This window comes from Schistocerca americana, chromosome 2 (genome assembly GCF_021461395.2).
Source record: "Schistocerca americana isolate TAMUIC-IGC-003095 chromosome 2, iqSchAmer2.1, whole genome shotgun sequence".
NCBI lineage: Eukaryota > Metazoa > Arthropoda > Insecta > Orthoptera > Acrididae > Schistocerca > Schistocerca americana.
The window spans coordinates 967,618,309-967,631,624 of NC_060120.1; the positions used below are offsets into that span (position 1 = coordinate 967,618,309).

At 38.2% G+C, this 13,316-nt stretch overlaps 1 protein-coding gene across 3 annotated transcripts in view; it reads left to right on the plus strand.

Annotated features, from left to right (window-relative positions):
* LOC124596222 (RNA-binding protein lark) overlaps positions 1-13,316 on the plus strand; it is a 38,821-nt gene that overhangs the window by 3,226 nt on the left and 22,279 nt on the right. For all 3 annotated transcript variants that reach the window (XM_047135278.1, XM_047135280.1, XM_047135279.1), the window contains exons 3-5: positions 10,691-10,927; positions 11,011-11,153; positions 12,630-12,674. In XM_047135278.1, coding sequence (XP_046991234.1) covers positions 10,691-10,927; positions 11,011-11,153; positions 12,630-12,674 — 425 coding nt within the window. The remainder of the gene's footprint in view (positions 1-10,690; positions 10,928-11,010; positions 11,154-12,629; positions 12,675-13,316) is intronic.

Consider the following 13,316-nt stretch of genomic DNA (forward strand, 5'->3'; position numbering starts at 1 on the left):
GTGTGACATGCTGTAAACAATATGGTGGCCCTCCATGATGTTACTGGGGCCGTTTTTCAGATGAGCTAAGGTACAGATCAGTGTCCCAACAAGATTTTTTGTCTTGCTTCTATTGGCTTTGCCAATTCACATCCATCACCTTCCAACTTAACCTAGACATCGGGCAAAGTTGCAGATCAATCTGTAACAACTACTAGATTTCTTTTACAATCACATTCAACAGTTTTACCGATTAATAACTGTGAATATGCGCACCAATAGACGTGGTAGCAGTCATTAACATTACGTCACTGGCCAAAGCCGACGGCACACGTCAAACATTTCACTTTACTCTACTGGAGCATTACATGACCATGTGCAGTACTGCAGCATGTTGTTTGGTGAGGACATATGGAGTTATCGTACTTAGGGCAAATGTTTTATCCAGATACGGAAGCAGGCTTTTTTCCCCAATACTACTATCTAGCATTTCCAATCAGATTTCCATCCACACAGCACTGCAGAAAGGTAGTAAGAATAAATATTTCTTGCAGAAATTAAACTGCAGTTTAAATTGTGCTAGAACTGAGGACAGTACATTTTTCATGGCTTCTTCAAATGGTATAAAAAATTAATAAGGTTATCTGTGAAGACAAATTTTCTATGTTGTACTACCTGAGTAAATACAAAGCATTTGGGAAGTTACAATGATAAAACACAATGTCAGTAATTTACCAAAGAATGGCATTCTGTAAATTTAAGACATAAACACTAATTAAGAATTAATGTCAAGCCTAGAGGAGGTACCAGACAAGTGCTGAAACATAAATACATAAAACATTGTCACACAAGGCGGATTTGTAAAGCTTCTCGATACTCCTCAAACCAAAGATTTTATTCAGTATTACTGACCATATTTGCCTGCTTAGTCATAAAGTGAACATTTATGTACATCCGTAGGAATATACCATTAAGGGATCTTAAGTCACGTCATAAAAGAAACAGAATACGCAAAGAGCATCAACATTTTGTAAACTATTAAAATGCAGAAGTTACTACATAATCGAAAGAGGTGCCATGTTGGTTTACGTGTTTACAAAGCTGAAGTACTGCACCAAAGATCTCTTAAAAATATTGGTTTCCTATGATTTGTTATACAATGGTGCCAGGAAAGTTGACTTGGGCAGCTGAAGTTGACACATCATCTAAGCATCAGTTTGCACATGGCTCAGCCTTGAGAATAACAGTAAAGATTCAATTTAAACCTACTGATACCAAAATCTGTAAGCTGGTGTCTTCAAATATATCAGATTTTTTTATGGAAGTGAGGAAAACTCAGTTTCATAATATTTTGTAAAAAAAAAAAAAAAAAAAAAAAAAGCTGGAGGTTTCATGTTATCACATTCACATGAAATTTTCGCATCGCTATTTATTGTTGGTCGTAGCCAAATGGGTGATGTTGCAGGATTCACTTTGGTGGGATGAATATATTGATTTTCTTTTCTGAATGGGGAGTGAGAGATTAACCATCACTAATTAAGAGTGTCTACTCATTTTTTCTTTGTTTCATTGTATGTTTCTCAAGATGGTGGTTAGGGTGGTTGCAGTAGCTCAGCTTAAATTTCTGAGAGTGGAAATACCAGCTATTCTCATCTACAAAGCATAGGAAATAATAAATGAGTGAAATTGGCAACCCATATCCAAATAAAGATGATCATGAGCACTTCCCATCATTAATCATGCAAACTGTTAGCAGCAGCAGCAGCAGCATGCATTGGATAAGTCATGGACACTTTGGTAAGTGCATCTTTTCCAGTGTGTGCAGTTCTTAATAAGGGTACAACTCCCAGGCATGAGAGTCAAATGAGTCACATGACTTATAACAATTCAGCAAAAGGGAAATTACATAATGCACAGTAGAAATTTTGATGAAAACCAAAACTATTGGAAATGTGTGAAATGCAGATTGTCTGTTAATAGTGGTCCTATTAATTTCCTGTGTAGAGAACAGTGAAGTTCATTTTGCTTTGACCAGTGATGTCCCCATTGATACTGATAATCATTCCGAGAGCCTGGTGTGTTGTGTAGCCTGGAGTGTAGGTTAGGTTAGCTGCTTATTGGACAGTTTCAGGTCCTCAATTATAAAACAGTGTTCTTCAAACTAGTGTGAATTTGATAAATTCATTTGAGCAAGTTTGACTTGTAAAACTAAAATTTAGCACCAGAACACTTATTTTAAAGTTTGTGTAAAAAGTTGTCAATAGGATATGTTCTGAGGCATCAAGGGATCACCAGTTTAGTATTGGAGGGCAGTGTGGAGGGTTAAAATCGTAGAGAGAGACCAAGGGATGAATACCCTAAGCAGATTCAGAAGGATGTAGGTTGCAGTAGGTACTGGGAGATGAAGCAGCTTGCACAGGATAGTGGCATGAGCTGCATCAAATCAGTCTCAGGACTGAAGACCACAACAACAACATTGTAATCTAGAGCTCATTGCTTGTCATATCCCCTCAACTTTATCATAATAGTGACATAAGAGTGACTTTGGATTGGATGAAGTATCTGTGAAAGAGGTGGCTGGAAAATCCTGCTGCTCCCACTCCATTTCATTAAATTGCCTGAAACTGAACAATAGTGTGATACTGGTTTTTCACAGTAGCTCAGCCAGAGGGCTGTGTTTAGTTTATAGGTTATCTGATTCTGAGTTGACAAGATATGGTAAGACTGATCAGTAGTGTTGCCTGTGGTAGAGGTTCATTTTTGACACAGCATCTATTCTTTATTATGGGTGTCCAGGAAGTAAGGACAGATTCAAATTTTGTGCCAGCTGTGGTTTTTTCATGTTTTATCTGCAATGCTCTCCATTAGTAGCCTAATGGCTTGTGTGTTTGGTGTGCATTGATGTTACTTTCATCATGGAGCAGATAACAAAGCAATGTATCAAAGTGATAACATTATTTAAGAAACTGCAGAAGTCCCATGGCATCTGTTCATGAGTTGCATGTGACACTTGGACATAATGCTGCTCCGCCCGAATCATGAGTTGGACAGTTGGTCCAGAAGTCTCAGGCCACAGGTCCTGTTTCAAGCATTAAGAAAGCAGGATTACCGCGTTCTGTTCGAACACAAGAAAATGTTGTTGAGCATGACAGTGTAACTATAGGCCCAGTGTAACTATAGGCCCAGAAGACCAACAACTGAATTTATCACAAAGTTCACTGCATGAAATCATTTCAAAAGATCTGATAATGCATGCGTACAGTAATCAACTTGCACAGGAGTTGAAGCTTGCAAATCATGGGGACTGCGGTATGCTGTATGGATATTGGCTCGACAAGCGGAGAATGAAAACTTCCCAAAAGAACTTTTTTCCCCCTACCTCAGTGGCTACATCATCAGAACTGTAGAATTAGGGGTAACTGAAATCCACGAGTGATGGCGATGTGGGTTCTGGGCAGGAGTAATCGGCCTGTGCTTCGAAAATGAGGCAGCTGTTGTCACCAAACAGTGACCTTTACCAAAACATGATAAAAATGACAATTTTGGTTTCAACAAGATGGTGCAACATGTTACATCCTGTTAAACGATTGCTCTGCTGAATGCCAAGTTTCCACAAAAAATTCTCTTTCTATGGCAACAAGGAATGGCCTGCCAGATCATGTGATCTTACACCTTGTTACTTTTTTTTGTTTGTATTTGTGAAGTCAGAAGTGTAAGTGAACAAACCACAAAACAGAATTGAAGAATGAAATTAAAAGGGTTATTAACAGCATACCAACAAATGTTTGTGAACGTGTCATCGAGATCTTCAATGAACACATTGCTTGTTGCTCTGCAGCCATGGGTGGTAATGAGATGATACAATTTTTCATGCTGAAGTGGGAGAAGCAGCTTCATGTGTCTAATAAAAAAATTACATTTTGAATTACTTTCATATGTTCTGTAGAACTTTTATGTTCATCCCTACTTTCTGGACACCCTCTGTGTATTTTTCTCTTTGGGAGCTCATTGGCTGATAGGCAGTTGGGGAGTAATTGTAGATATGTTGATAGATGTTCATGTAGGGTAATTAGAAAAAAATTTGAGAAGTCTTGACATCAACTTGAAGGAATTATTTTGCTTAATTTAAACAGGTTATTTTTGCAATTTAAGACAGTAAAATACAAACTCTGCTGTTGGGTTAATTACCTTTGATTCCAACTGATGACATACATTTACTGTGTTGTAGGGGTAAACCAACACTGGAATGATTTATGAACAATTTTCCTGAATGATTATGGTGGTGTCTATAATTACTCCATAATTCCTAAACAATGTTAAAAACTGTTTCAAATAACATTGAAACTATGGTGGTAGCCCACATGAATTGGGATGAGATTAACTAAACAGTTCTGCTGGGTAATTAATCTCCAGCTAATGTGAAGATGGATATTGAATTAAAAGTTGATCAGTAACTTGAAAGTATGTCGAGGAAACCCCATTAACAACTATCACTGTTAGGTGTAGTGTAATATAAAACTTCATTAAAATTTCACCTCTTTCTGTGGGACTGTATACTCCTGAATGGAAGGTAAAACTGTACTATGTATTTATGAGAAAAATACGTGTGATTAGTCTAACCTAAAGAAGTAAGAGACAATCAGTTTTCTGGTCCTCTGTTAAGGAGGAAAGGTAGAACACATTTTTTTCTGGTGCTTCACATCTTATTAGCTATATGCTGAATTTCACTTAAAATAATTAAGCCTAACCCGATTGGAAGAAAAAAATTTTAAACCAATGATAAATGTCACTCCATCCCATAGTAACTCTCATTTAACATAAGCTCAAAAGTACATAGCTAAGCCTTGCATACATCAATGGAATATTGAAAAATTAATTTCATTTGGACTCCTTAGATATGGAAAGCTGTTTCTGGAAAAGGTTAAGCACCTTTAAAGGGTGAAGGAAACAATGTAACAGGTTGACAGGGTAGGTGATTTTATTTCAATGCTTTACAAAATTTTTAAATTTACAATAAACTTGGAAATAAGAGGCCACTTAACAACTGAGTTGCACACACTCTGGCCTAAATGCATCCACTGATTGGATTGGGAAGAGTGTCTGAAACTGTTATATCCTCCCTTGCTACAAGCTGACCCACAACTGAGGTACTGGCATTGAGGTCGATTTGTCAGCTAGTATCACACATTCACTTTTGGGAGTCTCATTGACCGCAGGAGTAACCTATCATGCACACAGGTCATACACACAGGTGCCACTTGTGAACTGCTGTTGCTTTGTTGAAAAATCGCTCTGTACTGTCTCTGAGGGATAACACTGGAGGATGTTGTGCTGTCAGTTCACCTGATCAGTCAGCTGTGACCTGAAGTCTGTGATTGTCTCCTTACATCATGGTGTTAGGAATAATGTTGTGCCTCTTTGGTACTTGGGAAAGATGTGATGTTTCCCCATGTCACGAACATAAACAACAATGATGGTAACGCTGGGTAGTCCAGAACTGTGAACCATTGCTGAATGCACAGTAACAACATTCATGTGCAGTCTAAGCTTTGTGGATTCTCATGGTCAGTCAGCCAAGGTAATCTGCTTTGTTGTTTTAATGTCTTCATCCCATTTCTATGGTTTCCTTTTCATCCCATTTCTATAGTTTCCTTGTCCCCTTTTGTCCATTTACGTGTTTGTTGCCCTACGTCGTTCTTGTGATTTTCCTTTCATTCTGTTTTGAGTTCTGTCTCGTTTCTTTTATTGTCACACTTATGGCATTATTTTATTCGGAACAAGGGACTGATTACCTCAGTTTGGTCCCTTTCCCCTCTTTTAAGCCAACCAACCAATCTATGCTTCGTGATCTTGGCACCACTCCAAAACAGCCATTTGTGTTGCTGTGTTAATGGCAGTCTGTGCATGGAATAATAATTCCAAAGTTCAGTTGCTGCTAATATTTGTCAAGTGGTGGGGATGACACAAAATGCGAGAGTCCATCAGTTGTTCTCTGATGGCAGACTGATGTTTAGGGTTACAATGAGTGAATAGTGGTTACAATGAGCTTTAGGATTTGGCAAACCTCCGTTGTGGTGGTAGTCTTGGAAACCTTTGACAAGTATGCCTGTTCTCAATGCCCTGTGCAGTCCTTCCCCCCACAGGCCAGTGCCCCACAAGTCTCGATATTGCAATATTGATCAGCCAGTCATCTGGAGACCCACTATGAGACTACTATCGAACTGTCGGCTGCAGATAATGTTCCCTCTCATGGGTCAGCAACATCTGTGTCCTTCAGTGATATTTCGGTGTCTTAATGCTGTTTGGGCCCTGCAGTACTTTGCCAGGCCTTGTAACACAACACATGAACAAAATTAGTGCACTCTGGTGGCTGTTCTGTCCTGGAAATGTGAAATTCTAGTCATTTATGTACTTGATAATAGTGTTCATGTATGAAGTTATATCTGATCATGAAGTTACGTTGACATCTGTGTCTTCTAGGTGCTTTACTTTGTCAGTGCAGGTAAAACATTTGCCGATGTCAAATGGTCTTGTGTTATGCTTGTAATACTTTTTAATTTTGTCCACAGATTTGAGACTCAGAAAATCAGTTTCTTGGTCCTTTAATGTCTTGCACCACATATACATAGGTGTATTTTATTTTATTTTGCCAGAAAGAATTCTGAAAGTGTTTGTGCTCCAGCTTTAATCAAAGATTGCTTCATAAATTCTTAAAGTTTAGCAAGCTTTGGCACTGCCACTCCTCTTTAGCCATATCTCAGTTGTATTTTTCTTTCAGTGTTGATCTTATCCATCTTTCCCAGTTCTTTCTCTTCAGCTGATGTGAAACTTTCTTTTTGTTAACACTTTACGTACTGAATATGTCAGAAATGAGGATTGTCTTCTCTTGCATCGAAAGTGGGAGTTGATTTCATGAGACTTTGTGCAGATTTGCAGAACAAATCTACAAGACTTCCAGGAGTGAAAATGGACTTGGATGTGAAAGGTTACTTCTGAGGTGAGGCATGTAATTTTATCTTTAGATCAACGACTTATTGTCTAAGGATGAAACAATTACCTAGGTTAATTACAAGTTTATGGCCTTATTGGCTGGGAGTCTTTATTTACCGCCCCCGCCCCCCTCACTAATAGAAGTTTTTCTACATGCCATTTTAGTGACCTTCTACATCGATGAAAATACATGACACAAACTTAGTTCCTGGGTAATGAAAATTGACTCGGCCAGAAATTGGGCATGGGACCATGCAATCTGGAGGCAGTGGAGCTTACTATTAGATAAGGGAGCCAAAAGGGATCTTGGTACAAGATGTATTGTTAAGAAAAGGTCTGTATTGTTGCAAGTCTGTGGAGTTGTGCAAAGCTTCTGAAAAGTTACTCAATTTAGAGCAAACTTGACCAAAGAGTTTTAATTACTAAACTCCAGTGTTTTACCCATTTGCTCTATACTGGAATACATAGGCTTATTTTTAACATATTAAGAAGGCAAACACACATTTGTTAGGAATTTTTTCTGTTAGGTGAATGACTTTGGAGGTACACTAAATTAATGTTGCATTGTATAGCCATTTCCACTAATTGTAGATTGCCCATCAAATATCAAAATTGCACTTTGACTTGGTAATTGGCAATAAACACATTTTTATATGTGAGGGAAATGTAGTAAACCACTGATAAAATGAGCTCCATTTGTTGAAGCCGCACAATCACTGGATAGGCGTTATTCAGTCCATTGACTTTGAATTGTGCCTGCCTCATATGATATTTCGGTATCTTAATGCTGTTTGTGCCCTGCAGTACTTTGCCAGGCCTTGTAACACAACACATGAACAAAATTAATGCACTCTGGTGGCTGTTCTGTCCTGGAAATGTGAAATGGTTGCTTTCTGAACACAGTAAGCTTATGCACTCCCATAATGTTTTACTTTACTTGTATAATGTAAAGCTGGCTAGAACAGTTGTTGGTTCACTACTTCATCCATCCTCCCTCACCACGCAAAAGCTCAAACCAAGATGGGGTCACTACAAAAACCCACTTGTCACAATTGTGGACAAAGCCTTATTATTTGTTATCTTTTCACACATTTTTGCAAATTATGCAGTTCATTGTAAAAGAGATTGTGAATGGATCTCCAGTAGGTGCTCAGGTTTCTTCAAAGAAGTACTGGAGTTGCAGTTCTCAACACCTGATAGGAAGCCTTACCAGTATGATCATCTTTAGGGTTTTCCATTAATACTTTTTAACATGTTGCTGTAAAACAGCTTCAGTTGTCATGTCATGGATATCACATTTCTGCCTTAGTTTTGTATGACTAGTGTAGCTTAAATATATGGAGGAAGAACTCAAGGATGACGGGGTCATAATTTGTCCAGTGGTACATCAAAACCTAAAGAAAGCATAAAGTTGGAATAAAATTTTATGCTAATCCTGTTTAAAAGGGCAGATTTTTATTTTTTAATTTAGGAAGCTCTGAAAAGTGTAAGTTATTTAGGTGAGTGGTATATGGTTGCTTTCTGAACACAGTAAGCTTATGCACTCCCATAATGTTTTACTTTACTTGTATAATGTAAAGCTGGCGACACATTTATGTGTAACTCTAATCTGTAACAATAGTGGAAACTCCTTGATGAAACAATATTTAAAAAGAGGGAAATCAATCACCACACACCTAGAGTAGACTGATGGGTAAAGCTTAGAAACACAACAGAAAACAGTATTCAGACTTGCTTTCAAGCTCCTATCGTGTGTACACAAGCCCACGAAGTTTACTGCAGTCTGGACATCCTTTAATGTAGGTCCTCGACTTTGTCCTCCAGAATGAACCAGTCATGGTTTAGTATTGTATTGCTGTCCTTACTCATATCTATACCCAATTACCCTGCTTTATATCAGTGACAGTAATCAATGTTTTGAAATTCACAATTGCAGAGATAAGTCTTCACGCAAAGTGGTAGCAGGAGAAAAAGCAAAGGATGTGGTAATGCACAAGCGTTTGGAGCCAGTGGCTTCTTATGGCAGAAGGGTTAAAGGGAAATAAAAAGAAATGACAGAAGACTGACAACTTTTAGGAAATTGGGAAAGTTACAGAAGAGTTACTCAGTAACTGGGTTATGGGAGACTCATCAGATGGGATACAGAGAGACATTGGTGCCTACACTGGATGAGATTTGGAAACATGAGGGTTTAAAGGTGGAAGAGGGGGTAATAAGCAAATAATGGTGGAAAGCATTGTGTGCATTATACATGGTAGACAGGTGGGGAGGGGGAATCGACAGATTGGAAAATAAGATACAGAAAAATATAGGCATGGAAAAAGGATTGGGTGAAAGAAATGCGCAGCCCGCAGAAATTGTGAATTTAAGCCAGGTGTGATGTTGGTTTCCAACAGCTATTCCAGATGTGGGAAAACAGAATTGACCTGATATCAAGGCATGTGACTTAAGTCATAGCCTTGTTGAGATAGCCCTTCAAGAAAAGTTTTCAAATCCTTTTATTATCAGGGAGGTAAACAAAGGTATAAAAACCCTCAAACTATGGAAAGCAGCTGGAGCTGATAATATATTTCCTGAATTTATAAAAAATCTGGGACCAATAGCAAGAACCTGGCTTAATGACATACTAAAAACTGGAGATATCCCGAAGGAATTTAGAATGTCTCTTACTCTGGTTATCCTTAAACCAGGGAAATCTGGTGAAAACCCTGCAAACTACTGCCCAATAGCATTATTGAGCATTTGCTATAAGTTGCTGGAGAGACTGATCTACAATAGGATGTACCCAACGATAGACAAAACACGTGCCTCACGAACAAGCCGGATTCAGAACTAACTGGAGTTGCTATGAACAAGTACAGGGCTATTACAAATGATTGAAGCGATTTCATAAATTTACTGTAGCTTCATTCATTGACATATGGTCACGACACACTACAGATACGTAGAAAAACTCATAAAGTTTTGTTCGGCTGAAACCGCACCTCAGGTTTCTTAAACAGGAGATTGGAAAACCGATGGATCGGTCGTGGTGGAGATCATGATCAGCAATTCATGTCATGGCCTCCACGCTCTCCCGACTTAACCCATGCGATTACTTTCTGTGGGGTTATGTGAAAGATTCAGTGTTTAAACCTCCTCTACCAAGAAATGTGCCAGAACTGCGAGCTCGCATCATCGATGCTTTCGAACTCATTGATGGGGACACACACATCCATCCACACATATACTGACACAAGCAGACATATTTAAAGACAAAGAGTTTGTGGATGGATGTGTGTGTGTGTGTGTGTGTGTGTGTGTGTGTGTGTGTGTGTGTGTGTGTGTGTGTGTGTGTGTGTGCGAGCGTATACCCGGCCTTTTTCCCCCTAAGGTAAGTCTTTCCGCTCCCGGGATTGGAATGACTCATTACCCTCTCCCTTAAAACCCACATCCTTTCGTCTTTCCCTCTCCTTCCCTCTTTCCTGATAAGGCAACAGTTTGTTGCGAAAGCTTGAATTTCGTGTGTTTGTTTGTGTGTCTGTCGACCTGCCAGCACTGTCATTTGGTAAGTCACATCATCTTTGTTTTTTGATAAATTTTTCCCACGTGGAATGTTTCCCTATATATACACCCAGTTTCTCTCTCCACCAAAATTTTGTACTTATTGCCAATTAACCCTAGTTTAAGACTATTCCACCTGACCCTATACTTTTATAACTAATGGGAATTTGTATTGTAGCATATGGAACATGAAGAAGGTGGACGTGATGCAATTCAGAATCTAAATGGGTACCTGGTTCATGGACAAGCGATAAAAGTGGAAGCTGCAACAAGTCGCAAAGGACCTCAGACACCAACAACAAAGATATTTGTTGGAAACCTAACTGACAACACAAAAGCACCTCAGGTGCGAGCATTGTTTGCAAAGTATGGAACAGTTCTGGAATGTGACATCGTGAGAAATTACGGTTTTGTGGTGAGTATGACTCTTGCTATAGTAATTGAATGAATTAAAACTGTTGAGTGTTTAGAGACTAGATTCTTATTTACTTTTTTCAGCATATTGAATCAAATGATAATGTGAACTTGGCCATTAAAGAGTTGAATGGGTACATAGTCGATGGGCAGCCAATGAAGGTCCAGGTGTCCACGAGTAGGGTTCGTCAGCGACCGGGAATGGGAGATCCTGAGCAGTGTTACAGGTAAATCATTTTTGAATTTCTTAATAAAGCATTGTATGATAGTGGATATGCAAATATTACCTAGCATAATGTAACACAGACAAGGACAGCCATTTCAACTGTGGTTACTTTCACATCTTTGAGCTAATTTAAATGGACATCTCAGTTAAACTGTAATGTTAAATGTCGTGTAATGCTTCTGGCAATAAACTTGCTTTTAAAACATGCTAAAGGAATCCGAATATTCCATGCTGAAAATTAATTTCATTAAGCCAGATGTGTTTCTAGCATATTTTTCATGTATAACCATAAACTTTCCTGAAACCGAATTGAATTTTGAATGGATTTATGTCCAGGTCCTCACCAGCATTAATATATTAATTCAGATGTGCTTAATTGGGTCTAACTTAATATGAGAATATAATTAAAATGTCATAACTTTTATTGGGATTGGCACAAAATGAGTTTTTATGTAATATATAGTGTAATGGACAGCTGAACTGTATGTTGATCAAATTGGATCTCAACTGGTTATTTTCTCCTTCTGGAACAGTGAAAATTCTAAGCACGTTTGATATTTTTTATTGACTGTCGGAATGTAGGAAATACAAATCCTTTAAAAGATGCATTTCATGTGCTTACTTTCCTTAATATGAATGTAGTATCAGACCCTTTCCAAGTTGTAATTACATGTTGCTTAACCCCTCAAGCCAAGAACCTAACCATGTACTTTTGTGCCATTGGTGTCTACACTGATAACCTGATGATGCACACTCAGGTTGCAGTTTACATGTAGAACTGTATTGCTAGATCATCTGTTGACAGAAGACAGGCTGTCTATACCATAAAGATCTTTGTCAGGGAGGCAGTGAAGCAGAAGATATCAAGAACTGGGAAGAAAAAAATAGGGTAGATGCCAGTGTGTTGTCATTGTTTACCATGAGGTATGATAGAAAGAAAAGGGATGTCAGGTGCTGCTTCTATGCAGCCAGTGATTTAGACATGAAAGAGAGGATGTTAGCTGCAGTTTCTACACAGCCAATGAGAGCAGCACACAGACATGTTTTGAAACCGATGGAAGAATATAAGTCACAATCTCAGATCCAAAATACCACTTCCACAGAAATTGTAATTTAGGAAGAAAATTAAACATTTTTGACAATGGTTTAAATTTTAGCACTAGAAATGCACTGCCTCTTTCCTTACCCCTTTAGGTATGTGAAACTATTTTCACTGTTTCAGTGCACAATGTATTTTAGTCCATTAAAAAGATTCGGGAAGAGGCAGTCTGAGATGCCTCATGGTATACAATTCTGAAAGTTCATTGTGTGTTGTGTTTTTAAATGTAGTAAAGATTTTGCATTAACAAATCCTGAAAATTTAATCAACTTTCAGTAAATAAAAGTATTACATTGCTTTCCTGTAGCCGCTGGATGTAAAAATAATGAAGTCACGTTTGCACAGTGTAAAATTACAAATAGTACTGTAATTTTGCAGGTGTGGAAGAGGTGGTCACTGGTCTAAGGAGTGTCCTAAAGCTGGGTAAGTAGTTTGTGTTAAACTACTATGTAATGAGGCTGTTCATCTCTAAGTTGGTTTATGGCTACTTCTAGTTTTGGCATAAGGTATCACCTCCTTAGTTTTGAAGTGAAAATGTTTCAGATGCAGTTCATTTGTGTTTTGAGATTGCATAATCCACAATTCTGGACATAGAAATTATTTGAAATTATTTTGCATTAATTTCTCCTCATTAAAACACAGTATAAACCCCACTTTCACATTTCCGAAATTAGTGTTTTCCCCCATTTGCGAAATTTTATATCTCTGCTGTCAAATTTCCTGTGTCAACAATGTTACTTTGCACTCAATTTTGCGTCAACATATTTATAAATTTCCCGCGATTTACACTTTTCATAAAAATGTTTGCGGAGAAAAGGCTGACGTAAAATGACACTCACATGATGTTGGCTGTCAAGTAGTGTTAACAAGCATAATGTGATAAAGTTCCTTGATACCAGGGTGCTCTACTGGACGAACTAAAACCAGTAAATGTGTAAAAGTTGGGACAATTCATGCCATATCTCATGTTGCTGCCAAACTCTGTGTGGTGGCTGATGGGAGTAACTAGGTTCGTTTGAGTAAAGATATGGCCAATCATAACTATTTCCAAACTGCCCGTACAGT